This window comes from Drosophila pseudoobscura, chromosome 3 (assembly GCF_009870125.1).
Source record: "Drosophila pseudoobscura strain MV-25-SWS-2005 chromosome 3, UCI_Dpse_MV25, whole genome shotgun sequence".
NCBI lineage: Eukaryota > Metazoa > Arthropoda > Insecta > Diptera > Drosophilidae > Drosophila > Drosophila pseudoobscura.
This window is the reverse complement of record NC_046680.1, coordinates 6,135,557-6,162,357: the sequence shown is the minus strand read 5'-3', so window position 1 is coordinate 6,162,357 and position 26,801 is coordinate 6,135,557. Positions and strand designations below refer to the sequence as shown.

Sequence of the window (26,801 nt, the reverse complement as noted above, 5' to 3'; positions counted from 1 at the left end):
AAGACGATCATGACAACGACTTGAATTAGAGAGCAAAGCATTTCTGATGAAAAGTTCTGATGATAAAAGATACCAATTATGAAAGATATAGTCTCCTAAGTAGATCAAAATTTCTAGGCAGGTATTTCCCCCGATTTTAGAGGAAACTACCAAATAAACTTGTACAATTTGCAACCTCTCTCATCATAATTTGCTTGCTTACATATTTGTTTACCTGATCCTCGTATTTCCCATCTTTCAGCAGAAACTTTCAATGGCATTTCATGGCTGTTTCTGCTCTAAAAATTTTTATTGTCCCTGCCCATCAACAGCTCGACTCACGCCTCGCACCAATAACAAGGCTCCAAAGATATGCCCGACATTCAATGGACTTTTTCACACATACCCGAATCCCACCAGACATAAAGTGTCTGTGCAAAAATGCATATACAATATATGTACATGTATGTTTATGTACATGCTTCCCTCTCCCTTGTATATAGTTTCGATCCCCTTCAGTGATCGGGCCCTTCGCCCTTGCGGCTCTTGTGTAGGGAATGGGAAGAACGATGCTGCCTGCCTGAGTTGCTTCTTGTGGATTTTGTCAAGTGGATTTTTGTCGAGTTTTGAGATCATTAAAACAACATCGTTAGTGCGTCCATAATGAAGTACTAAAGAGGAACCCCAAGAAGCAATCCCCAGAGAAGCGCAACTAAGAGAGAGAGAGAGAGAGAGCAGAGAGTCCCAAAATGAAGGAATTCAATTTCAAGGCAATATTTTATGTGTCTCTGCTCTTGGCACATGATTAGTTCTAGAGACGAGCTGACGCCTCTCCTACGAGCGCCGAATGAGTCTATGCTAAGTCCCTAGATCCGAGTGTATATACTCTCTGGTATTCCGACTATATATGGGATATTGTGTTACGCTCCGCTCTGTGGGATTGATGGATGCGACCGTGAAAAGCGCGGCGTGGAAAACTCTGCCTGTAACATCAGCATCGACAGCCACATCGACGTTCCTACATATCCATCAGCGGAGGCATAAATAATTTTCGCCTTTGGCGTCTCTGTGGTTGGCTTTTAAGGGTATATCGGACAAGATGGTGGATAAGTTGCTGGGAACATAATTCACTTTCCAGTGTATTACAGCGCGGAAAACCTTTCTGATTAATGTTTTATTTAAATTATTTCAGAGTTTGAGTATATTTACCATATATGTATGTAGTTTCTTAACAAATATCTCTGAATGGCCCTAAACCACTTTTGCTGCTGGGTAATTCTCTAGTCGATCCACTTATTACAACTGATGTTTTTGTTTTTGTCTTTTTGCCGCCAGCGGATCTTCCTCTTCTTTGTATCTACGCCTTTGGGGACGCTCCCGCGCTGTCAGAAATTAATCTTTTCCCTTTCGCCAGATGTTGAATGCCGCCGGCTGCGGTTGGCCAAAGGCAAGCGAAGGGGAAGTGAGGTGACGGGGGCATGGATGTGGAGAAAGATGAGATCTTGGTGCAAAGTGTCAAGCGTTTACATCAAAATCGAGCATGTTAGCAACGATTTATTCCCAGAAAAAGGAAATCGCCATTTTGCCTGGTTTCATTTCTTAACCTTCTTGTTCCTTTTCCTGGCTTTAAGGCTTTCTGGTACCAGCGGGGAGATCGGATTGGGGAATTTGAAAAACCATTTTCAGTTACTTCCTGGCGAGAGTGGGAGGAAGTCAACAGTTTTTGCCTTCGGGCCAAGTCACTAAAATGTTTTTGTGTAAATAAACAAAACTTTGGTTTGGTTTTCTTCAGTTCTCCTCTGATTTTCCTTTTTGGATGTCGACCGCCAACGCTGAGGCGCAACGTCGCGTCGCAGCAACGCCATCGATGGGGCTTTTTTATGGATTGTTTTTTGTTTATAGACAACTACGGGTACACCCGACTCTGGATCGCTTGGATCGGTCTTTCCGTCTTCTATATACTATGTACCAGTGAACGCGTGTGTGTCTGTGTATGAGTTTGCTTTTTATGTGCCTCGCGCATCTTCGGCTGAAAAAATATAAAAGGAAAATATTTATGCCACCGACGAGGGGCTCCATACAGGGGTATGGCAGCACCAACAGAAACTGACAGAGACGGCGACAGAGGGTGGGACAGAGATGGAGCTAAAAGCGATCGTTTTGCTGCTGCCCCTTTTTTCGCGCCCCTGAGCAATTACTCGTATTCGAATACCCTACGAATTCGGCTGAACTCAATGGGGTATATGCTCTAGCGGATGGGAGATGAGACATGTAGGTGGGTGCTATCTATGGATTCAAACTAGTTTTAAATCGGTCTTCAATGGGTCAAACATCGACTCATAATCATTGTGATTGAATTGTCTTGTCTTAGACATTGAACATTATCTGTATAGCCTATAGGCTGTCTAGGTCTTTGAGTCTATGGTACTTGTGTAGTTATATCAACGAGAATACAAAAAGTAAGATGAGTAACGCACATACAGGAGGCTGGCCTTTGACCGCTCTTTTGTGGCCTTTCAACCAACATTTAAGAGCCACTTTCAAAACTACCGTGCCAACTATCTTACCATTGTATTGTCTTTGGCTGTATGGTATAAAATGTAGTTCAAATGGGAATAGTTTATAGAGCAAGCATTAGTCGATACACCTTAACTAAAAACCATATTTCACTTGTCTTTTTTATGAACTTCCACTGACACACGCTCATAGATGCACACACAGACATTGGTATGTATATCAAACGATGTGTAGATGTATGGCTATAGAGAGTACGTATCTGTGGTGTGTGATGTCGGTACATTAGCTGGGCCTTTTGTTATTGTTGCTGATGGACAGATCGGCCGACTTCATCATCGGTGGCCATTAGTCAGCACTGACTGTCCCTCCCCCCAGCCTCCCATAAAGGGAGGGAGTGCCCCTCTTTCCACAAGCAACATATATGAACTTTGATCGCTGATTGATTGGCCAAAATGCACTCGAAATGCAGCCGGCACCTCTATGTTTAGCACTGTACGGTGTACGCTCATATCGATGATTTTAATTACTCGAGCAGTTTGCATATTTCGCTGTCGGTGGCATCGTTGCGTGAACCAGATGTTGGCGCTGGCCCCAGGAATAGGGGCTGGGGTCTGGTACTGGTACTGCCAGTGGCTCTAGGGTGTATATGTATGCTTCCCACTGGCAATCAATCAGCGGGGCACAAATGAGTCTGCGAATGGGTCACAACAATGCAATCTCCAAGTGGCCAAACGCTTCCGTTCCCCGTCTGTCTGGCTGTTTGTCTGGTTCTTTACTTTGAAATCGGAAACGCTTCGTATAGTTTTTGGACACAGCGTTTTCACTTTAACATGGACACGGACACGGTCATCTGCTTCAGTGCATCGGGGATGACTAACGAAATGGGGTTGGGGATTTTATCACATACAGATCAGAATCAGTCAGTATTTGAATATATAAACTTCTTCTTGGTTCAAGATTGGTTGGCATTGCTGAATATACTTTTTGATTGATTATTAAATTGGAATTTCCCAAGAAGAAATTGTGAGGATATAGCTTCGTTCAACTTAAGATGGATTATCCTGAGCATTGTAAGTCGAAAGATATTTAACTTTGTAGATAAATAGGTACGTGTGATTTAAGCCTGAAAACCGTTATTTTCAAAGGGTTTTCTCCCCTCAAAATATTAAATAGCCCAAAGATCGAATTCTTCAGTAAATATTTGTGCTCCCTATGTACTTGAACTCGTCATACCCCGCGAAAGAAATCCCCAAATTCAAATTTTATCCTCCAAAAAATACAAGGGAAAACCATAGAAAAACTAAGGGGAAAGTCAGGACAAGTCGCATTATCCACTGTACTCAAGGCGTATTAGTTTCAGTCGCTGCAATTACAGCATTGAGTTTCCTTCGAACACTGTTTTGGTTCTGCCCCCCAGAAGAAAACCAGGAAGGGCTCACAGAACCACCTTGAGATGACAGGGGAAGGGGAGTGGCATTCAATGCTACCTAAAAATGGGAGATTGCTCCCGCACTCAGGCGGGACACAGAACTGTCAACGCCCCCATCTCCAACTTAAAATCAATGTTGTCCTAGGGGTTCCGTAAAAAGTACTGGAAGAGCGGCTCAAATGACGTTCGGCCATAAATCCTGTGTCTAAATATAGAAATAACGGAGGGATGAGATGGCAGGCAGGCAGGCACATTGCAGGACAACCGACACCCAGCAAGGACAGCGGCCAGAGATCTTTCTTTATAGGATTTAACTAGACTTTTTTCGCAAGGCTAATTCACATGGAGGACGCGCTCACACATGGTAATCAATGGCATGTGCTATGCGCCTGAGGACCCTCCTAAGGACTGCAAATCTCGGTGCGCAGCGAGAAGGATCGGACCTCATGCCAGGGGACAAACCGTGCGCTTTCCCAACATATGTGCGGTGTGGGCGAGCGACTCGACTCGTAAATGAAATGAAAACAATGCCAGGATCTGCCCGGGCATCGGAGCCTTTATCCATGTTTTTCTGCTCGGCCCTCGCTGACTCTCCAATGTAGGCGCCGCTGCCGTCCTCCCGCTCATAGAACGTGTGATCTACGATCTATAATGCCTCGGGCTATGGTTCATTCATGAGCCAGGCAGCCATTCGGGTCGTTCAAGCGAGCAATACTCGTATAAATCAATTGTTCTTCCACTCCTTCCCTCTCATGCGATGGGTCTTATGACTCCTGTCTCATTTCAGCTCAGTTTGCCGCCTTGGTTGCTTAATTAGATGTGGAAATTCTAGGGAAATTTCATGGAATATTGGAAAAATAGAGAAAATGGTGAATTTTGGTTGGTTATTGATTTGAAAACGATGCTGGCACTAGAATAAGTTAAAGAATAGTTCGAAAACTCATTGAATTTCTTTCACTGTTAGTTTATTCTATTGTTGGATGTCATATAGATATACCTAGTCTACATATCTGTCTAATTCCAAGTATTTATTTCGTAAACAGATTGCTGAACGGAAAGATCTGCAGGTGATCTATAGTATATATATCTTAAACATTCGTAGAGTCAACAAATAGATCTTTCAACTTTAGTTTCTTCTAAGAATAAATTGTTAGACGATGATTAGTTCCAAGACAAAGTAAGCCAAATTATTGATTTACAAGGATAAAAAGTATATTTCATCACAAGAGATAATTCAATGATGTGTGAAGTGATAAAACGGATATTAATGTGATCTATTTCCTAAGTGGAATTCCCAAAAACTCTGAACTACTCAAGTGCGTGCTATAATCTCTTATAACGACTTCTTTTCTATGATAATCCAACACTTTCCACTCGAATGCTCTCCACCCCAATCGCAGCCCAAAAACACGACAACCTGTCAACATTCATGCAATATGCCAATTTATCCACATAAACACATGGATACATAGCTGCATATAAATGCAAATACTCGTGTGCACATCTCTAAGAAGATCCAAAATAAGCATCCCACTTTGTATATAGAGCAAATAATACTTTGGCAAAGAGCTCTCCGTGTCGAGAGCTGTCATTTAAAAAGCAATTAAGTCAACAACTATGAACGAGAGCGATGGGTAGAGATGCCAATGCCGATGCAGATGCAGATGCCTCTTGCTCTGCCTTTGATGAGGCAGCGTCCAGTGGCAGTTACACTTGTATGCCCATTCCTAAGCCCATGCCTCCCCCGACTGGGGACAGCGACTAAATTATCTGACTGGACTAATTATGAGCATTTTAAATACGCTTTTTGGCGACATAAATACTTTGCTGTTCAGTGCTGTTTGGGATTTTTCGGTATACTACTTTGTAAACAGTTTTTATGCTTTTGAACATAAATCAACCGGATGTGAATGAGTTTCTGCTCCATGTCTGGGGTTGGCTTCCCATGGCTTCTGGCTGCCAGAAGAGTACACACACGCACAAGTAACATATCTATAGGAGATGCAGATGTATCTCCAAGATACATACAGCTGTCCGTCCGTCCGTCTTTGGAATGACGTTACGCTCTAAGTATGTCGACATTCGCTGTCGCTTTTTCGATTGTCTTCGCTTATAAAGAAATCCGATTGGGGACTGTGGACTGGAGACCGGGACCGGGACCCCCCCAACGAAAAGACATTTTCGCGCCCAATTTAATGGCGGGTAAGGGCGGTCACCACACCGAACGGAAAGACAAATAATTATCAACAAAATGGAGTTTCTGTATTTGGGTTTTCCCTTGTTTTTTTTCATTGGTTTTCATCTTCCTTCTCTCGCTTGATCGCTTTCTTTACAATTAATTTAGTTTAGACTATAAAATTAAATAAGAATAAGTTTAGGCTTAGACATCTACGATCTATTAGACATGTAATATATTATATGGAAAGAGTGATAGAGAATTGAAGAGTGAGAGCGGCTGGGGCTCTGGAATTCACACGATTGTTGTTGCTGGAAGCCCTCCCTGGAACTGCGCACAAATAGGATATTGATTTCGATCCAGATGCAGATCTGGTGCTATGCCTTCTGGTGCTGCACATCGCCCTCCATGCGCCACACCCCAAAAAGATAACTCAGCTTCTCGGGTGGGATGATGGGCGCTCCGTTTGCCTTCCGCAGGCACTTGAGATCGGCATCGGCCCCATTGGCCGCGGCGCTCAACAGCGTGCTGGCTGCCCCGTATGGGGAGGAGGAGCCCATGGGCGAGACCTGGGCCTCCAAGGCCTTCAGCAGTGAGATGTCGCTGGAGCTGAGCATGCGACAGAGGAAATCGATGTATCTGCAAGACAGAATCAAGTTTCGGATTAGCTGGGAACAAGGGAAAACCAGGAGGGATGCTACGCAGACTGGACTGGACTGGGACTGGGAGAAGTATCCTTACCTTGTGGCCAGCTTCAGCGTCTGTATCTTGCTTAGCTTATCGCTGGGCAGCGTTGGTATAATCTGCTGCAGCGACTTAAAGGCATCGTTGAGGCTCTGGGTGCGCTGGCGCTCCCTTACATTGGCCATCACCCGCTGGTTGCTGAACTCATCCGTCTCCTCGGTTTTGCTCGGCTTCCGCTTCAGGCGTCTCCTGGGCTTGCGGAAGGCCTTGCCGGCCCCATCGACGCCATCCAAAAGGCTGCCCGAGCTGCCGTCATCCGCCAGGCAGGCGGGTGACATGCCGCCGCCGTTGACTCCTCCTCCAGCGGCCAGATCGCTGACCGAACTGAGGGCCGTGTGCCTGACGTACTCCATGTCGTCCCGATCCGAGCTTGAGTAGGCGCTGCCGTTCAGGGAATTGGCCGGCTCGTAGCCATCAAAGCTCTGCCGGTAGCTGTTCTGGAAGTGGAGCTGTGGGTTCTGTGGCTGCTGCTGCTGCTGTTGGTGTGTCGCCTGCTGCTGTGGCTGATGCTGATTCGTGTAGAGGGGCAGGAAGACCTGGGCCTTGTGCTCCGACAGCTCCTCGTCGGGGAACTCGAAGTGTGAGTGGGGCGAGGTGCAGGTGCTTTGCGGCCCCGCACAGGTCTGGGCCGAGGCCACCTCATCCACGGTTGTGGGAAGATAATCCACATAGATCTGTTGCTGCTGCTGCTGCTGATGTTGCTGCTGCTGTTGGTGCTGCTGCTGGTGGAGCAGCTTCTTGTGGTCCGGCTGCATTGCCAGAGTTCCCCCGGACTGGCAGTCATAGTCGCTGCTGCTCCTGGCCCGCTTTCCGTGCTCGTTCCAGGAGGAACCCGATCCAGCCACCGACTGCTGATCGAATACGTTCTGATTGTTGCTGCTGCCGTTGCTGTTGCTGGCCGTGTGGTTGTTGTTCAGCTCCAGGCTGGCGCTTTGGGCACTGTGGTTGCTGTGCGTGCTGCTGCTGGTGCTCAGGATCTCGTTGCTTGGTATATTGTAGTCGGTGTCCTCCAGCTCCGTAATGCCATAGGCCGCGTACTCCGAGGGCAAAGGCGCGTACTGGGGATTCTGTTGCTGCTGATGCTGCTGCTGCTGGTGCTGGTGCACGGGGGATTGGTGGATGTAGTGGCTAGAGTGCACATAGGCCTGCTGCTCCACTTGGATCAGTTTGATCACATTGTGCTGCAGCTCCATGATGTTCGGCAGCGTGGGCTTGTAGCTAATGTCCAGCAGCACTTTGGGCGACACGGAGCGAGTGCTCATCATTTGTGGGGCTTTATTTGTGGCAAAACTTTCGTCTATACTTTTGATCAACAATTTCTATCTTTCAATCGTCAAAGATTTTGCAATTTCTCTCTGTGAATCGGCACTCGAAGATTTGCACTTTTTCTTTGAATCGGAGTTCGGTCGATGTCTCAGAGTTTTACGCGCTCGCTTCTCTTGATAGATCTTCACACACTCGACGACAAAACGCATCTGACGCACGATCCTTTCGGCCATTGCTCAAATTGACATTTTGCGGCTGCTCGACGGCCATTCGCTGCGCGCCTCTGCCACACTAGTTGTCCCACTCGCACACTTGCGCACACAAAGCGCTCACACACTCGGGACGGGCTCTCTAGCTCGCTCTCGCTCTCGCTCTGGCTCTGGCTCTCCCTCGCTGGCGATGGCCGACGCAGGTATGACGTCAGCTATGACGCCCGCTGCGCTCTTTGGATTTTCTCAACGGCGGCGGCGGCTGCGAAATTTCTGCATTGCCCCGAGAGATTTTCGTTTGGGTTATTCTTTTTTCCCTTGGGGATTTTGATTCCGCGGGAAAATTCTGGATTGGTACGAATGAATACATCATTTATCGACCATATATCGCGCTGGTCTAGCCCTTTCATCAATCAAATGTTGGTGTTACTCTAGCAAAGGGAAACATTTGTCGAAGTAAAAAACTCTCTAAATGCAGAATCACTCCTAGGTTCTCAAGTTTTTTAGTTATAATCGTACAAAAAGAATGATTTAAGTACCGGCTGAATCTTCATTGGAGAGAGCACATTATTTGGGTCTTTTGAAATACAATAAAAAAGTCCTCAGAAGCTCTGATTCCTTTTGCAGATCCAAGCTAAGATCAAGACAAAACACTGAATCCTGATCGACAAAATTCCCACCCACCTATTATATAACCATCAGGTTGAAGATCATCGTAAAGCTTCCTCGTTCTCGTCCTTCAACCCTAGCGATCGATGGGAACCCCACGGAAAGGTTCATTATGCCTAATTAGTGAATTCCCACACACACGTACCGAGAAAAACACATCGCAGGGCACTGAAAATCGAAAATAGACGAGTACGAGCGAAAAGTCAAATTTCCGGATATAATTATCTGCCTGCCTGCCGCAGCGGCGGCGGCGATCAACAAAAATACCCGATTAATACGGAGCGCACGAACTTCCGCTGGAAAAGACGATCCCGGCTTAGGTAACCAAACCCCAGGACGAAAAGCAGCATCCTTGTAGAAAAACCGCCAGCAGGGTTTTGCCCCTGAACGATAAGGTACCTGGATCTGTTTATTATATTATTAATAGAGTATATAGTTATTGTTTATATGATACATCAAAAATGTGAGGAAAGAACATTGTATGTAAACAAAGATGAAGCTTCAGCGCGTACTTTCGTTCCAACTACAAGATTTTAATCCCTTAGGATCGATTTGAAAAATCAAATCTTGATATTGTATATATTTGGGGCTTCTGAAGATTTTGAATTCAAATTGGAAGATTACACAAATTAGACATGTGCTGAATCCGATCTCAGAAGTAGGAGTTACTAGGTGGGGAGGCTATGAAATATTTCATACAATATCATACGTAGTCTGGGACTTGCAAATCAAATTGATTGGGGGATATGTGGAACGCTTCAAAGATAATAAATCGATGGCTTCTACATGATCTTTACACCACATCTGCGGCCGTGCCCCTCATTCGAAATCCAGTGCCGACTTTTCGGATGCTTGGCACGAATAAATCGTTCCAACTGCCACAGATGGAGGCACCCGATCCGCGCCACAAAGTATTCTACAGAAATACAGCTTGTGCGACCAGGGAAATTAATTTATCTCCAAGAAGTGACGCATTGGACACGCTGGAGTCACGTAGTATATTGATTTCAATTCCGTTTACAAACCGAAATGGCAAAGAAATCAAACAAAAACCGAAATGAAATGAGAGAAGCTTGAAAAGGTATTTTGCGTACAACGTTTTTTATATTTATTTTTTTCTGTCTTAGGTTGGCTATCTTCTTTTTTGTAATGAATTTCTGTGTGTGTCTGAGTTTTGCGTGGGGATGATTGCACAAACGAAACGGTTTTCCAAGCGGACAACTTTCCATTTTGACAATGCTCTAATCCTGAATCCATCGCAAAAACTGTGCCTGTGCCTGCGCCTGTGCCTTTGAGTGTGGAGCGTGAGAAGAAACATTTGGTGCACGTAAATCTCGCTCGACAATCAATTAAAATTAAAATATTTTTTGTATGCCCCAATGTTGGAGCGGCAGGCCGGCAGAGCGGCGGCGGCTGCCAGAGCAAAACAGTCTACATATTCGAATTGACTTTTGATGATGTATCACGATTTATTGTTACCAAAAATGGTCGTCAAAGCGCGTGGAAAAGTGGATCAGGTAGTCGTCGTCTGCAGGCAGGCAGCCGCTGATCGGGTCAGCCACAGTCTTTTGGATGGGGACTCCCACAGCTTTTGCGCCTCGTTTTTGCCACAGAGAAACGTGTGGTGTGCGATGCAGCCGCCGAGATTAGGCATCTAGCAGCAGAAGCAGCATCAGCGGCACTAGGAGCACACCAGTTGCAAGATGCTGCAGCGGCAGCATCACCATCAGCATCAGCAGATGATGGACGCAGCAGTTAGAGCAGCTGTCAGCGCGAGGCCTGAAGATTTGGGTTTCCTTTTTTTTTTGTTTTTCTTTTAATTGCCACACACACAACTCTCCCCACCCACTAATCAGAGAAGAGTAGCGCCACACAGCCAATGGGGAGCTGTGGCGCCAAAGCACCTACGTAGAGCGGACAAGGCGTGTCTCGGTGTATGTGCATGATAATTAACGGTTCACACACACACACACACACACAAATACACGTCGAGAGCGGGTAGACACAAACAATCTCCACTCTGACAGCGGGAGCACATACACAGGTCCCCCGCTAGACAGCGGAGCACACATATGAAGACACCCACCGTTAGCGGTTCACACTTATACAATCGCCCCCTTTAGCGGCACACACGCACACATCACCAGTCGTTGTAGTGGTAGTTGTAGTAGTAGCCGCTTGGCCACCCAATAACATGAGCCCCAACTTGTCATTTAAGCCTAGCTCCACCTTAACCTAAAACCAACAAACAAACCAAAGTGTGGCACACATACACGCACACGCACCCAATCCACCTCTCTGGAGTGTGTTGAACTGCCCCGAAAGCCACCACGAAGCTTTGACGCAAGGCCCCCACCTGGCGCTCGACGGCTCTGGTGCTTCGGCGCCGTTTCAGTGCAACTTTGCTGCGCGCCCCATTCAAACGTGTTCGTGCCCGCGTTCCGTTTTTTTCCAGTTTTCTTTGGTTTTCGTTTCGTTTCGTTTCGTTACGTTACGTTCCATTACGTTACGCTTTGTGTTGACGTTCGCCGGCTTTTGGCGCATGCGTAACCGTCCGTGGTCCGTGGTCCGTGGTCGTTGTTTGGTTCTTCCTGCGAATCGAGCGTTGCATTGTATTTTGTGGCAGGTTGCGTGCGTGTGTTCGTGTATTGTGTGTCTGATTTGAATGGCGTTTTAAGTGAAATTAAAATGACGGATGTGCTGTAATTCGCACACTCTATAACATAGATACAACACCACACACATATACACACACACAAAGAGTGTCAATAAATACAACAACAAAAAAAGAAGAAGGAAAAATATATATATATAGAGAGAGAGAGCGAGAGAGAGAAAATATAACAAGCAGTTTGTGGCATGTGTTGTGGCATGTAGCATGTGCCTCTGCCTCTGACTCTCCAGTTGATCGAATTAAGTGCCAGCTAATGTTCTGCGCTCGTACTCGCAGCGCCCGCGGGACCGGGACCCGGGACTGCAATTGACTGCCACACACCGGATATGCAAGCGGCGCAACGATCGCCGAGAAAAAAAGTGTAACACCCCCGCCCAGGAAGCTGCAGCAATAAGTGCTAATCAGTAACCCAGACCCCGCCGCTTCGCAGGCACAGGCACAGGCCCAGGCCCAGGCCAGGCCCGGATGTAGGGCAATAATTGCCAATTTCAATTTCTGTCCAATTGGAAAATCTCGAAAATTGTGTGTGTGTTTTGTTTGTGCCCCAGTCATGTCATGCCCAGACGACTCGTAAAATACTCACATACTCGTATACTCGTATCTGGCCAAACTCCGACACTGGCTCCGAATCACGCTCCAACTCCAAGTAACTCTTGACTGCGCGTCACGCACCGCGAACAGGGATCGGAGCGGAGCCTCCCTTTCTGCCACTCTTTCCTGACTGACTTTCCGCCTCTCTCTCCCGTTGCACAATGCACAGGCTGGTGCTTCTTCGACTGCTGCTCTGGTGGCCAGCGCTGCGTTGGCTGCCCTCAAGCCGCACTTTTGGCAACCCCCCCTGCGTCTGCTGATAAAAGGGGGATCCCTCACAGAGATAGAGAAACAGAGAGAGAGAGAGAGAGAGAGAGAGAGAAAGAGAGCGAGCAAAGAATCGAAAAACGGGGGGAACCCTACCAACAACAACAAAAGAAAAAGAGACAGTCTTAAAGGTGCGTTGCACTCCCGCTCGCTTGCTCGCTGGCTCGCTCGTTGCTTTTTGTCATTGATTCCGCGGATAGCATGCGGCAGGGGCAGCAAACGGCAACAGCTGCTGCGACAATACTACAGACGAGCCACAATAGTTGCAGCGATTATTTCGAGCATCCGCCTTCCTCTGCTGCTCTGCCACCGCCCCTTGCCACCGCTGTAGTTGTAGTTGTAGCTGTTGCCGCTGTCTTCCGTAACGTGGCCAGAACGTTGCCGGGCAATTATTATTTTGTAAGACGTTTTACAATTTAATGGTTTTCATGGTAAGTATAGTACAACAGTACGCCAACGCCATATGCCATGCCGCCTCCCCCTCCCATCCGTCTCTCTATCTATATCTCTACATCCCTCTTTGTGGCACCTTAAAGTTTGTTTTAGTCACGAGGGGGAAAACCAGAGGGTAGAGAGCGAGAGAGGGAAGAAAAGCTGCCACCAACCTGTTGCACTTTTAGGGGAAACTTTAATTCTTCTTTTTGTTTCTTGTTTCTTACAGAATGGACTTGGATCCGACCCTCTGTCAGCAAAGGAGGTGAGTTCATGGATAGGATTATCTCTGGGATAAAGTTTAGATGAAGCTTTAGCTATAACATCCACGTGATTACTCTGATAGGACCTGTGGATAGTATAATACCCTAAGCAAATCCCCATCGGATTTTATAGGGAATATATCTGATAAAAAAGTAGTCTTGCTTCTGTGTGTTTTCCATCTAAGGAAGTGATTTCTTCATGAAAGTTTCCCCTCAAATGTATTCTCCTTTTGTCCATCAATAGATCTTACAGGTGTTCTCCCTAAAAGATTCCTCTATCTTCATTTAGCTTAGTGTCTTTCCGTTGCTGGGGTCTACACATAAGAGGCAAACAATGTCTTTCAGTGGACATTCTATTTCTCTCATAATTTAAACTCAACTTTAGCAGCTCTCTAAAAACCGTTGTGCTAAATATCTGCTAATTATGGTCTAGAGTCTCCGAAACCTTTAACCATTATGCTTGAGCACAGTGAAATATTTTCATGCTGGCGATACACTTCGGGCCATGCGAAATGACAATTGCATAGGAATTCCCAGTTGGCCAATTCGTTTGACTGCCTCATAAAACCCATCAATCTGGCTCAAAGGCAAAAGCCGTCGCCACTGAAGAAGCAGCAGCAGGAGCAGCACCAGAGGAGCCACATACCAAGCGTAAGACAATCCATAAAATTGAGGGAATGGAGAATGGGGATCGAACCAGAAACTGGGGAAAAAAACGATGCCAACTAATGTCCAGGCGATCATTCTATCAATTGCGGCGCACAGAGACCATGCAGCGCCCCATAACAATATCATAAAGCAGCTGGAGTGGCAGAAGGATGTGCGGAGGGTATGGCATGGGGAATGCCGCCTCCCCATCTCGATAACAATAAATCAGCCAATGGGGCAATTAGATGGGAAAAAGAGAAATATAAATATAAATACCTTTGGACAGGGCAACATCAGTCGCGCATATCAATGGAAATCTTCAATCTACTACATGGATTCGCTGCCATCTCGATCTAGATTTTGATCTCTATCTCCTGCAGCTGCTGCATCTCCATCTCCATCTCCATCTCAATCTCCTCTCGTTCTCCGGACATTGGCCAATGAAGTTGTTGTCAATGTTGTAGGATATAAAGCAGCCAAAAAGCCAAAGACATTGGCAATTGGCCCCGCGGCTGCCATTCGACACAATCGAAGACAAACTATCTAATCTAATGCTGGCAATGAGCATTTGTTTGTATAAATACGAGTATCTGTTCCTTTGGCAGTGGCAGTGGCAGTATCTGGCATGGCAGTTAGCGGCGACAGCACTAAACAACTGCTCTGATCGCGTGGCCAGGTTCTGGGTTCTCCATCCCAGCCTGTCGCTGGGTCTCGTCCGTCCCCTCCTCCACGGGCATTGGTTTCGTTTCTATCGCTTCGCCCACTCGCCACTGACATTTTTTCATAATTTGCGCTACAAGCCTGACAATTGTCGTTGTTGCCCACTGGGCACACTCTACTCTGGATGTTGGATGTTGGCTGTTTGCTCTGGCTGTGGATGTGGCCAGGGTTGCTGTTGGTTTTTCTGTTGTTTCTGTGGTGTTGGTGGCATTGCCGTGTTGTTCGCAGCCGTGTTTCTGGCAGCAGGCATGCTGGCTACCCTGCAAGTGGAATAGGCCTATTCGGGGCTATGTTTGGGTTCTGGATAAGTGGAGAATAAACCTTAAGACTTTGTCAAAGATATATCTATGTTATATCGTCTGTTCATTTATTTCCACTAAGTTATAATCATTTTTCATACTTTCTAGGAACCCACATTTATCTTAATATCGGCAAGAATCTTTCTATATTTGAAATATTCAAATCTTTCTACATATTATACATACAGGAACATCTTATTCACTATCATCCTATGATCATAACATAAATATCATCCATGGATAATCGCTGTAGATTTATTTAAATGTCCCACAAAAACAGAACTCATGCCTTCCACTAATATATTTACATCCATCCATCTTTCATCCAAATATCGAAATATTCAGTGAAATATTTATGTTCCAATTGAGATTGCAGTGACAATTGACAGATGTTCTACTAAATATTTCAATAAAATTTGCTGAAGCCAACTAATAATCTAGATAAAATGCATAGTCTTGAGGTACATATCGCTCCTCCGTGGTAACTCTGGGTCTAGGCTCTTTCCAAAATATATATTTTGTATTATTTTTGGCTAAAACTTCAAGCCAAGTGTTGGCGCTGACGACTGAAGGCCCCCCCCGCCCCCCGCGAATGCATATGCAGTGCCAAATTAAAATTTATCCATTTTATGGCGCTGCGGGCAGCTCATAACTGTTTCTTTGTTACTTTTTTTTTGTGGATTTGGTGGCTTTTCTTATATGTACGTATATATTTTGGTTATGGTTTTTATTGCCGTTAGTTTATTGGCTGAGTTGGGGATTTCGTAAGCACGTAAAATGCGCAACAATTGCGGTTTCGGTTTCATTCCCTCGCCATCTCCCTATCACACCACACCACTCTGCTCTCCTCCCAGAAGATGAGCGAACGGAGGGAGATACTCGCACGAGCCTGAAAAAGATATCGACGGAAGTCATTTGCGGTTGTTCCAGGCAGATGAATTCAATAAGCAAACAGCTACCAGACACGCACACGCTCTATGGCCACATTCCACTCATATACGCTTGTATGTGGTGCTGTGTCTTCCCCCCTCTACCTCGTATATTTCTTACAAACAATGTTCTACCCCTCCCCAACGGGGCAACACTTTCCCATTCCCCATTCAATGGCATTTTGTCAAACTTGATTAGCCAAAGCATCGGCTATGACTCTATTGTGGATGGATACTGCATATATTATAAGACTCCCCTCTGAATTCCACTGAGACCATCCTATAATGATAATCTCTATTCTCTTCCACAGGCAGAGGGCCCTCCGGTTCAGGTTGAACCAGTTGATTTGAGCCTACGTTCGCCGCGCGGTAAGTTGCTAATTATATAGTTAGTTAGTCAAGATCAACACATACTCGTGTCTACATATGTACATATGTATCTGTGGGAAGACAGTAGAGTATACTCTTCTCTGTTCAACAAAACGATTAATCAATGAAGTATTTCAGTGGAGAAAAGCAGGTCAAAACGAATGAAAGAATATCCAAACTCTAGAAAAGAAGACACAATCAAACTCAAACCGATTTGCATTTCCACTAAAATGAATATTGAATAATTTTGTATGGTTTATCAAAGAGAGCTCTTGAGAGAGTTTTTGGGGGAAGACTTCATCTGATTCTTGTGGGAGGACTGTTAAATTTTGTGAGAAGATTTACATTTTGGCACATATTTATTTATAACGATCGATACATTTTTGGAGCTCTAAATGGAACTCCCTATAATCAGATTATCTTTTACTATCTAAAGGGAGCGAATGATCATAAAGAATCTATTTCTGCAGATCATCTTCTGCTGATATAAATATATAGAAAGTTCTTTTGAAGAATACAAATTTACACGTTTGATTCTCAGGATGTTCTTCAGGAAGAACTTTCAGATTGAGCATGAATCTCTTATAGAGAAGCTTTCCATTTTGAAGCTTTTGAAATATTTCCCATATCGTTCCACAACATTCCAAGAAAACCTTAATCCACAACTGAAACCTCTGTGGAGGGGAGATTATCTGACAGTCTTGCAGACAAGTGGAAACAAAAGAGGAGACAAAACGTTAGTCATTGCCTAATGCCGCTCATCAAGTAGAGCCATTCATACATGCATGAATGAAAGCCTGAATGTCTGATGAATACGAGTGTATGTATCTGTGTCTGAATCTGTATGATGATCATCAGCAGATCAGTATATCGATAGGCGGGGGGACTGCTGCTGTGGCCCATTAGCTCCATGCTGATTCCGGGCTATGGCTCTATATCCGACGCCAGGGAGGAACCTGACCTGAACCTAAAACTAAACCTCAACGAGTACGTACGATCTGGTCTGGGCTTGGGATGTGGTGTGGTGTTCTGCATTGTGGTGTGGGTTTATGTTTTGGTTTACCCACTTGACCGATCCAACCACCAACTGTTTTGACCATTTGACCTTTGGCAGCCTGCCTTTCTCTTTGGGCCAATGTGTGTGTGTGTGCTGGAGTGTGGAGTGTGGAGTATGGAGTATGGAGTATGGAGTGTGTGTGAAGTTAACAGCAACGCCCCGAAATGTAGAGGGAAAAGCTGGAGCTGACTAGATAAATAGATGGTTAGACGGTTGGTTATACGGATGGCCATCCAGGTCGGGGATCGAGGCTTCGGCTATGGCTCGTCTTCTTCCACTGAGAAGCCGTAGGGTGCCCAGCGGTACACCTAATTTAATTAAGAAGCCAGAGAGCTTACCTTAAATGGCTATACAGTAAGATTAACAGCTAAAAAGCCTGAGCGAAGCGCGTTCATTAAAGTCCCAATCCAAGTCCCAGTCGCAGCCGCAGTCGCAGACGGAGTCAAAGTTGTTGTCTCGCCGCGCATATTAATCAATTAGGCATGATATTAGTGAGGGCATCATTAATTTTGTCAATGCGCTCACCAAAAAAGCACCAGCCAGCCACAAAAGCTATTTGAGAAGCGCATAGAGAGGCGAGGCGGCACGGTGCGGCTCGGCATGGCAGGGCAATCTCTCATGCTAATGGTTTATGGCGTGCTACCAAACACTACTCGGCCAACAGATCGGGCGACCACCGAGCGGCCAGAAGATCTGTGGCGAATGTGTTAAATAGCGTTAAAATTTGTAAAACAAACGGCACATAATGGTCCGGCTTAATTTCCAACCTTAACGGTCATCAAATGTACGGAGCGGAGCCATGGATATCTCTCTCCCTATCCTCTCTAGCGATTTTTCGGCGTACATAAATTATGGGTTTTAAATAATTATGCAATTAGCCAACGTAGCGATAGATAGCCTCAAATTGCCAATGAATGGAGGGCAGGCACAGAGTCAGCCAAGAGCCGGTGCCAGTGCTGTGCTGTGCTGGAGCCCCAAAGACGATGCCCGAGGAGGAGACAGTGCCGAATTCCCACCAACTCTAATTGCAGGTAACCGCAGGGAGAGGTGAGAGCTCGGTTCGCTCTCTGGGAATCTGCAGCCGAAGATCCCCGGCAACAACTACAACTTGATTTATTTAAGCTACCCAAACAGCCCATAAATAAAGCTGTTGAACTAGCCACCAGACCAGGCGGGGCCTGAGGATCGGGTGCAGAAGGGTGGAGTCAGCCCGAAAGCAGGAGAGCCCGGGACATCGTACAGTGCCTTACCCAAAAACAAAAAACGATGCAAGCAAACCATCCTAAAATCCCACACCACCAGCTCTAGCACCAGCACCAGCTCCAGCTCCAGCCTGATCCACAGTCAAAGGCAAAGGCAAAGCCACACCACAACCACACCGGCAGCGCCGACGAGCAAGCGATCGGCCTCTCGCCACTCAGGGGCATAGGCTTTCCAGGTTAAGTAGATGCGGCGACACGCGGGTCGTTGCCAGCGAGCGAACGACCTTAAGACGGAGACCCAACCTCACCGAATCGAACCTCACCTCACCCCACCTCATCGAAGCGGGGGAACGGGGAAGAAGACGATGTCGGGGCATCCACAGCATCTATCGAGTGATATGCAACATTTAGTGAAGTGCCCCCGAGTACCTTTCACGGCTAGGGAATATTGATTTAAAGGTGAAAATGTGACAAACGGGTGGGAGATAGCAGGGCCTTTAATCGGGGAAACTCCTTAACGGATAAGAGAAACTTATAGGGTAGAATTCAAAAGTTATAAAGTGGTTATACGATCCTCGCTCGAGGGGTTACTTGTTAATCTCCGTTTGTTGTAAGAAAGGATAGCTTTTCTTCATCAATTAACTATCTATGGTGTTTACTCTCAAGCGATCTTAAATTAAATTCCAAAGATTTATCTGCATTTCCACCTAATTCAATTGTAGTTAAGAAACCTTTTCCCTGAAACGATTACAGGGCAATTCCTGGTCTAATCCGTAAGCCCATTGAAGCTCTGTTACCGTTGCTGCACTTCTTCGATTCGGGGGTTTTCGGGGGTGCTGCTGATGATTTGCCATCTGCATCTGAATCTTCCATGGAGTCACTGCAATCGCATAGCTGCTGGCGGCACACACAGAGAGCAGAGCCTGAGCTGAGCCTCCACTCTAGAGCTCTACCTCTTGATAGCCTCGCCCAGATCTGCAGATCCCTAGATGCCAGGCCCGCACAAAGCGATTCGGGGGAGGGATCCACAGGACGGACTGTGGTGATTGTTTTTTAATTATGCTTCAGCTGACACCCATGCGGATGACCATTGAAGATGGGACTACTCCCCTCACGCTGGGGATGGGATGGTTGTGTGTCTGGTGCCGGATGCTGGGTGCTGGATCTGGTGCTCGGGCTGGGACGCTGCTTAACATGGCGATGGCGCGTATGTAGCGCGGTCCCCGGCCTGTATCGAGTTGACTTGACTTGACTTGACTGAGTGACTGTGACTGGCTTTTGGGGTTATGTGAAAGGTCAAGTTCGTGATCGCATTCAAACATTTTTGCCAACCACTCATCTTGCTGCGCAGATCGGGGCCCAAAGACCAGGCCCAGACCGAGACTGAGACTGAGACTGAGACCGAGACCCGTCCCGGACTGCAAGGAACACGAGTGTGAGTCGCCGCCGAAAAAAAAAACATAGAGAGAAGAAGAAGAGAAATACCCGACCCAAGCGACGTCGCATCGTAGAAAAATTGAAGATGAGCGTGCCACCACCACGCCACGATTCTGCCATTCCCGTCTCTGTCTCTGTCCCAATCCCAGCCTTAGTCGCAGACTCAGCCGCAGTCTCTCTCCATCTGCCTTCCATCTCCCATCTGGTGGATCCCTCCGAGTCACCCGGTCGCCGTCTTTCTCCAGCACCGAATTGAGTGAATGTAAACTGTGGTTTACTTGTTTCCAGCGTTGTCATAGTAATTTTTCTGCACTATAACAACGGAGAGCGTCGCCTCCAACTACGAGGTACAACGCCGACTACAAAACTCTGGGGCGATCGGGTGCTCGGATCCTCGGGACAGCAGCAACGGTGGCAGCACTCACCCGAAAACATAGGAACAAGCAGAGAAAAATGGAGATGCTGATGACACTGGAGACACGTTGTCTCTGGCAATCGTGCAGCTGACACACCACCACCACCACCGCCACCGCCATAGATCCAGCTTCAGCTACAACAAAATACTAGACAGCATATGCCACACGAAGTTGAAAAGATTACACTGGACAACAGGGACAGGGTGCGGCCTCTCGCTGGTCGAAGGAATGTCGGAGGGAGGGAAGTTTTGGCTTACAGCCTTTGGCAATTGGAAATTGAAAGTTTTTGGGAGAAGTCTTGACACATTTTCGAGGCTAGTAAAAATTGCAGAAGATTATTATGTTAGGGGTTTCGGATAAGTGATTTATATATCATAGTCTTTGCTCTAAGGAATTTTTTAGACCTCTCTGTAATCAATAGTTTTCTATTCTAAATGAATCTGATCCCTAACATATATAAATGTATTGCGAATCTAGACCATGTTTCAGTAGATTTTTGCCATCACCTTTAAATAAAGTTTCCATTCAAAGCTTCACAAAAATAACACCTGATCTGAAAGAACAATCATTTCAGTTAATCAAGAGTCACTCGAGAGCCTCTTAAGAAGTCCCCCTTGAACCCAAATAAAAGCACAGCTGTGTCAGTGCCCTTTGGGTGGAACCACATAAATCAATGTCCCCTCCCAGACGACCGGAGGTGGAAGCGAAACCTGCTGCACAGTGTTCTTTCCAGGGCAGACGTGTGCGCATCTTCTCAGACCCACAGAAAAAGAGGATCATGCGAAGAGATCCAACCAAAAAATATACTCGTACACAAAAAGAAAAAAAATACAAAATTGAGGGCCAGGCAACAACCACGCAGTGGCAGACACCACACCAAAGTAGATCCACGCTCTCGTGAGCAAACAATTCGAAAGCTGACAACAACGGCAACAACAACGACAAAAACAACAACAACAACAACAACAACGACGACAACGACGGCTCTGAGAGGAGATCTTGGCGACGATCGATTCGTGTTAGTCATCACAGTCGACGTCGACCCACACGAATCATAATGAAGGGGATCGGATCGCGGATACCAGATGGAGAGTGGAGGAGCTGCTCCTCAAAACTGTTGAGATTTCTGGGCCATTTATCGAATCGATAAGCTCGAATCGCACATCTGCATCTGGAAACCAGGATCTGGTGGCCAACAGTCACCAAGTTGTCTGCGGGTTTCTCAAGATTTTGTTCGTGTAGCTCATTAGCCTGGCAAACTAATTTCGCAAGCGGTAGACAATGCACCCAAAGAGACTTGCCACAGCCGGAGGCAGCAGCAGTCAGCAGTCAGAAGGCTGGTTGCATATTTATTGGTCATAAGTGCGACGACTGGCAAAACAGACAAACAAATAAACTCCATGAAATAAAACACAAAACAAGGCACCCCAAAAATATTTGAAAATTTGTCTCCAAGTCAACTCTGCATAGCAATGGCATATTAGCAATTTGCATTGTCTACTGGAGCACACACACGGTCTGGGTCTGGCCTCCGACGGCTGGACTGCCCGACTGCCCGACTCCAGCTCCAGCTCCAGCTCCTTTCCAATAGGTGTATGCTCGGGGTCTCTACCTCCTCTTGTTGTACCCTTAAAGAGGCTACTATCATTTGGAGCAGATGTTTTGAATCGCAGATTGGAAGAATATACGAACGAGAGCAGATCTTAGATTCCTAGAGGAGATTCCCTTGTAGTAGGAAGTATCTATAGTCGATTAGAAGTTTTAGATTATCAAAAGATTATCCTTAGTAGTTCCAAATCTTAAAATTTTACCATTTTCGATCCCCCATAAGAACAACTAAGAGTATCTGCCTCTTCGACCCCCAAAAGCAAGGCTTCCTTTCATGTTTGAAGCTGTGAAAAAGAATTCTTAAGCAGCCTCTACAAATCGTGCCACAGCCACTGCCATAGTCGCAGCCGCAAAGCCACGAGAGCAGCTCCCTCTTCGTGTTGCAAGCTACAAAAAAATTTGACTCATGACTCGATTGCCTCCACCGTCGGCATACCACCCTCCCCTTTCTCCCCTTCCTCCGAGGCTGCTAGACACCCACCATTCACATCCTTTTTTGGCCTGGTCCTGGCCTGCTCTGCTCTGCTCTGGTACACTTTTGGTTCTGTCTCAAATTAGTTCGTGTGTGGATGTGCATGTGGATGCTTGTGTGGCGGGGAATGTTTCTACAAATTAACGCCAATTTCGTATCACGTTATTAATAGTTAACCATTAAATTGACCGCCCCCAACTCAGATCATTATCTGTTTTCGGCGGCTAACAAGGCTGAACCGGCAAAAGCCAACAACAAAGCCCAAAAACCGACCTGGCAGCAGCAGCCCCATAGTACATACAGTGATTCCTTTTTGGCCGAAATTGGTCTGCTCTGTGACTCTGCAGCTGGCGAACCAGTGAACCAGCGAAGCAGCGAACGTCTTGCCTTAATTATCTGCCTGGGCCAAAAGGAAAAGCAAAAAACTAAAGTAAATACTAAATGTGGGATGTATGTACGAGTACGAGTACGAGTTCGAGTACGCTACTACGAGGAGTCGGAGGAGGAGGAGGCGAGTGAAAAAACAGCTGCAGCAACGGTCGCGTCACCTTTGTTTGCCGTATCGAGCGATAAGCTTGTTAACTGTTAACCAAATCTGTAGCGACCGCCGCAATAAACATCGACGACGACCGTCGCCGGCCATATCTTTAGAGCCAAGAGCTGTTGGTGTATGGTGTATGGTGTATGGTGCATGGTGTATGGTGCATGGTGCAGTACGCCCACCAGCTCGGTAGATCCACACGGCCATGTGCTCTCGGCTAATTCCTCATGATTCACCAGTAGCAGCGGCTAATTAAGTCCCAGATTCAGATTAGAGATGGTAATGCGAGATCGATACCATCTGAAGATGGCGGCGAATCGATATCTATTGGGTTGCATAAGTTCTAGAAGATACATCCTAGCTTTTCACTTATACTTATTGGAGTATTTCTAGTTGCTTTCATATCCCAGATTCAAATAAGAGACGCTTGAACTGCAATCAATATCATGATGAACCGCACAGAGAAGAGCAAGAGTATAATAAATTAACGGATACGTTGGAACTATTTGAATGGAAATTCTTTCCGAGTTTCTCTGAACAATTATTTCATAGCTTAGAATACCATTCCTTGGAATGAGTCTAATCTCTATGGGTCCCAGCTTCTAATATCATTATAAGAAGATAACCCTCCACTCGACTAATTTCCCACATTGATAAAGTACTTTCCCCCTCCACCTCGCTGCTGTTTAGTACAGTTTAACCCCATTTAGTTTCGCTTTGGCATCGTTATCGCGTTGCTCTCGTGTCAAGTGTCCATCTCTAAGTCATGTGTAGACTGTGGCCTGTGGCCTGGGACTGGGTCTGGGACTGGCTTTGTCCGGCTCTGTCTGGCCTGGGCCGATGCCGATGCATCGATGCATTAAGATAAACAAATGCGGATCGAGATCGGATAATGTCATGTAGCCATGTCATATGTTAGGCCAGCAAAAGAGCACAAAAAGAAATACTCTAAACTAGAGCACTAAGTCAAGCAAAAACCGACTGACAAAAGACAAAAAGCCAGAGACGGAGACGGAGAAGGAGAAAAAAAAACATTCTTATCGATTACACCTGAGACCTCAATCAATAAATTGATTGTTAGCGATCAGTTTAAGGCAGCCAGGCAGCAGGCTATGCATCGCCGGAGAGCGGAGCGAGAGGGGACCGGCTCCATCGGTCGATCGGTCCATGGGTCCATCGCATGTGCTCCGCATACAAAAGAGTTTTTCTTGGATGTTGGCTTTTGCTGCTGCTGTTGCTGCTGGTCGGGCTCTTAAGATAAGCCGCCTGGTGGCTGCTGTACGCTCTCTGTAGGCCAAAAGACTGAGCCAAGAGCCTGAGCTTGAGCCTGGGTCCAAGCACTTTTGATCGCTGCCATGCGATAGGCCAGAAGAGACTCGACCAGACCAGACCAGACCAGACCAGACCGAGACCCGGACAGACCCGACCACAGGCCGGGGCAAGGCGATCGGCGTTCTTCGGTCGGGGTTGTTAGGAAGTCGTCGTCGGCGTCGATGTCGTTTGTTTGTTTGGTTTTCCCTCGGTTTCCCTCGTTGTGGTTGTTGTTTCATTTCATTTGAGGCATAAAGCAAGATTTGTGTAAATGTCAGGTGGTAATAGTGACACTGTGCGCCACTTGATTGGTTTTACTTTGGCCAAGAGCCACACATCCACACAGCCCCTGCCATCGGGCATCAGCCACCAGCCACCAGCCCCAGGAAGGCCCCGAGTCCCAATTTTTCTTGGTTGCAAGGTTGTTACGGTTCTCGTCGTTGCTCTCGTTGTTGTTCTGCTGCTGCTGGCGCTGCTGATACGTGTAGCATTTCTTTAATTGGCTCATTTTCGCGGCACATGTTCGCCGAAAAAATAACCAGAAGTCCGTACAGAAATTTATTGCAAGTGAATTAAAATTGATGGAAAAGAAGAAAAAGAACTCCAGCCACAATCGCACAAAACGGTGCAGCCATCAATTAAACATGTAAATAAAATTCAACAAACATCAACTATTTCCAGTCCCATGTGGCGTATGAGTAATGTTCGTGGCTTTCCGTTTGACAGTTTGTCTTCTAGTTGAATCGCAAGAATTTGGCTATTGCATAGCGGCTTTTCAGCGGAGAAGAATGGCTTCGACCGGCTCGGATGTCGCACGTAGATCCTTATACGAAACTTTGAGCAAAACTTAGTCAAGGCCTGTCACAGGAGAAATAGCAAGAATTTGCTTCAATTTAAATACTTTTTAGCTCTCAGGAATGCTTAGAATGGGAGTAAGTGTACAAGATACTTTCAAGAATGATACTTATTTCGATTATAGTTATGGTAAGGCTCTTAAGGAGTCATAAAAATATGGATATGGTTGAAGTAAATGAAGTTTCTAAAAAGTTATTTAGAAGAGGACCTTCGTAAGTTATTTGGCTAATCAAAGGACCCTTTTTTCGTTATTTTCTTAAATCTTTGGAGGGCACCACGCCCAAGGTCTTGACCGATTTGGGCTGTTCAGCCGTTGAGCTATAAACTTTTCCCACACGTGAGCGCCCAATTTCCCGAACCGAGGTCGAGCTCTCGAGCTGCCAAAGTTGAGCCCAGCAACGGCAGCCGCAGCTGGGAGGAAAATAAAAGCAATAAAAGAGTTTTAAGAGACGCCCACTGAACGCTGCCACAGAGGCAACACCCTCACAGCATCCATCCATCGGCAGCAACAGCTTCAGTTCCCCAACCCCGCGCCACAATAACCCTAGGAGTCGACGTGTATTTGTAAATTGAAAGCACACGCTGCGTCATCAAAGTCATTAAACTGTCGACTGCTTACGGAAGTTTCGTTTCTTTCATTGGATCTTGGGGCTATGCTATTGTGGTTGTTGTTGTTGCTTTTTGGGTGTGGATCCCTCTGCGTTTTGTAACTGATATGCGACAAGAACAACACCAAGCACCAACAAAAGCCACAGCGACAGCAGTCAGGGGCATGTGGGAGCGAGCGCAGCAGCAGCAACAGCATCCAAAGAGTCTTTGTATGTGTGTGGAGGTGTAGGTGTAGAATGTGGCAAGACACTCACTCAGTTGTGGCAGCCAGCCGACAGAGTCTGCCTCACCGTCTTGCCTCTCCGCGACGGCAATTGGAAGCTACCTTCAAGTGATTTAGAAAGAAATAATAAGTGTGGAGAAGCCATTTATTCTGGCACATTTAGAATAGGGAATACCCTTTTGAATGACTTGGAATTTACGTTATAAGGTTTCCTTTATCTGCTGAGAGTTTCTCATCCATCTGTATAGAGTGATTTTAGCTTATCTTTGAAGATCCATGGAGCCACGATGGGAACCTCTGCAATATATTAACATTGGATGTTAATCTTCGACTTCAATGTAGTTCAATGTTATATGGTATAATCTCCTGGTAATGTAGATTATTTTCATCTGAATAATTAAATCATGAGTAGCCCTATTCCATTCCTTTTACTTCTTGAGGCACTACAAGGAGAATTTATAGAGAAATGTCATGTTTGGATCAACCTTTAGTGTGCAGAAACACTCATCGAACCTAGCAAACCGTTCTTCTTGTGTAGGGTATACGATTTTAATAAATGCGGCAAATGGTAAAGCAGCTCCGGGTTCGGTTCGTCTCTGGCTCTCAGTGCTCTTACCCCTCTCCGCTGTGGATGGGACGGGGTGTGTCTCTAACTGGCGACAATTTCGCAACCCGAATAGGTGTGTTGTGCCGTGTTTCTATCGCCCTGCACCTCTCTCAGACACCTCACACCCCCTCTCCAAGACTCCTCTGCGAGACGCTCATTTCATTCACTCACTGCAGTCGGTGCATTTCAAACGTTGTCGGCGTTTTAATGACACGCGCACAAGCCGCTGCAGATCCGCTGATCCGCTGATTGCCAGTACCCGTATGGTAAATATCCGCCAAA

At 46.2% G+C, this 26,801-nt stretch overlaps 2 protein-coding genes across 2 annotated transcripts in view; one reads left to right on the top strand and one right to left on the bottom strand.

Annotated features, from left to right (window-relative positions):
• Positions 1 to 6,165: 6,165 nt before the first annotated feature.
• twi (twist family bHLH transcription factor) lies at positions 6,166 to 8,358 on the bottom strand. Its single transcript, XM_001360270.4, has 2 exons — positions 6,843 to 8,358; positions 6,166 to 6,740 (listed from the first exon to the last, which is right to left on the bottom strand). Exons 1-2 carry the CDS (start codon positions 8,108 to 8,110, stop codon positions 6,479 to 6,481), a joined length of 1,530 nt encoding a protein of 509 aa, XP_001360307.3. The 5' UTR covers positions 8,111 to 8,358; the 3' UTR covers positions 6,166 to 6,478.
• Positions 8,359 to 11,808: 3,450 nt separating this feature from the next.
• LOC26532019 (Krueppel-like factor 6) overlaps positions 11,809 to 26,801 on the top strand; it is a 34,042-nt gene continuing 19,049 nt past the window's right edge. The window contains exons 1-3 of the mRNA XM_033378339.1: positions 11,809 to 12,952; positions 13,183 to 13,218; positions 16,124 to 16,181. Of these exons, the coding sequence (XP_033234230.1) occupies positions 12,941 to 12,952; positions 13,183 to 13,218; positions 16,124 to 16,181 (106 nt within the window). The 5' untranslated portion in view covers positions 11,809 to 12,940. The remainder of the gene's footprint in view (positions 12,953 to 13,182; positions 13,219 to 16,123; positions 16,182 to 26,801) is intronic.

What these genes read in the sequence shown, in the direction of transcription:
- twi (XM_001360270.4), bottom strand. Translation starts at nt 8,110, where the DNA reads ATGATGAGCACTCGCTCCGTGTCGCCCAAAGTGCTGCTGGACATTAGC. An exon ending in ACGCTGAAGCTGGCCACAAG is followed by an intron (nt 6,741 to 6,842) that starts GTAAGGATACTT and finishes TCTGTCTTGCAG; the next exon opens with ATACATCGATTTCCTCTGTC.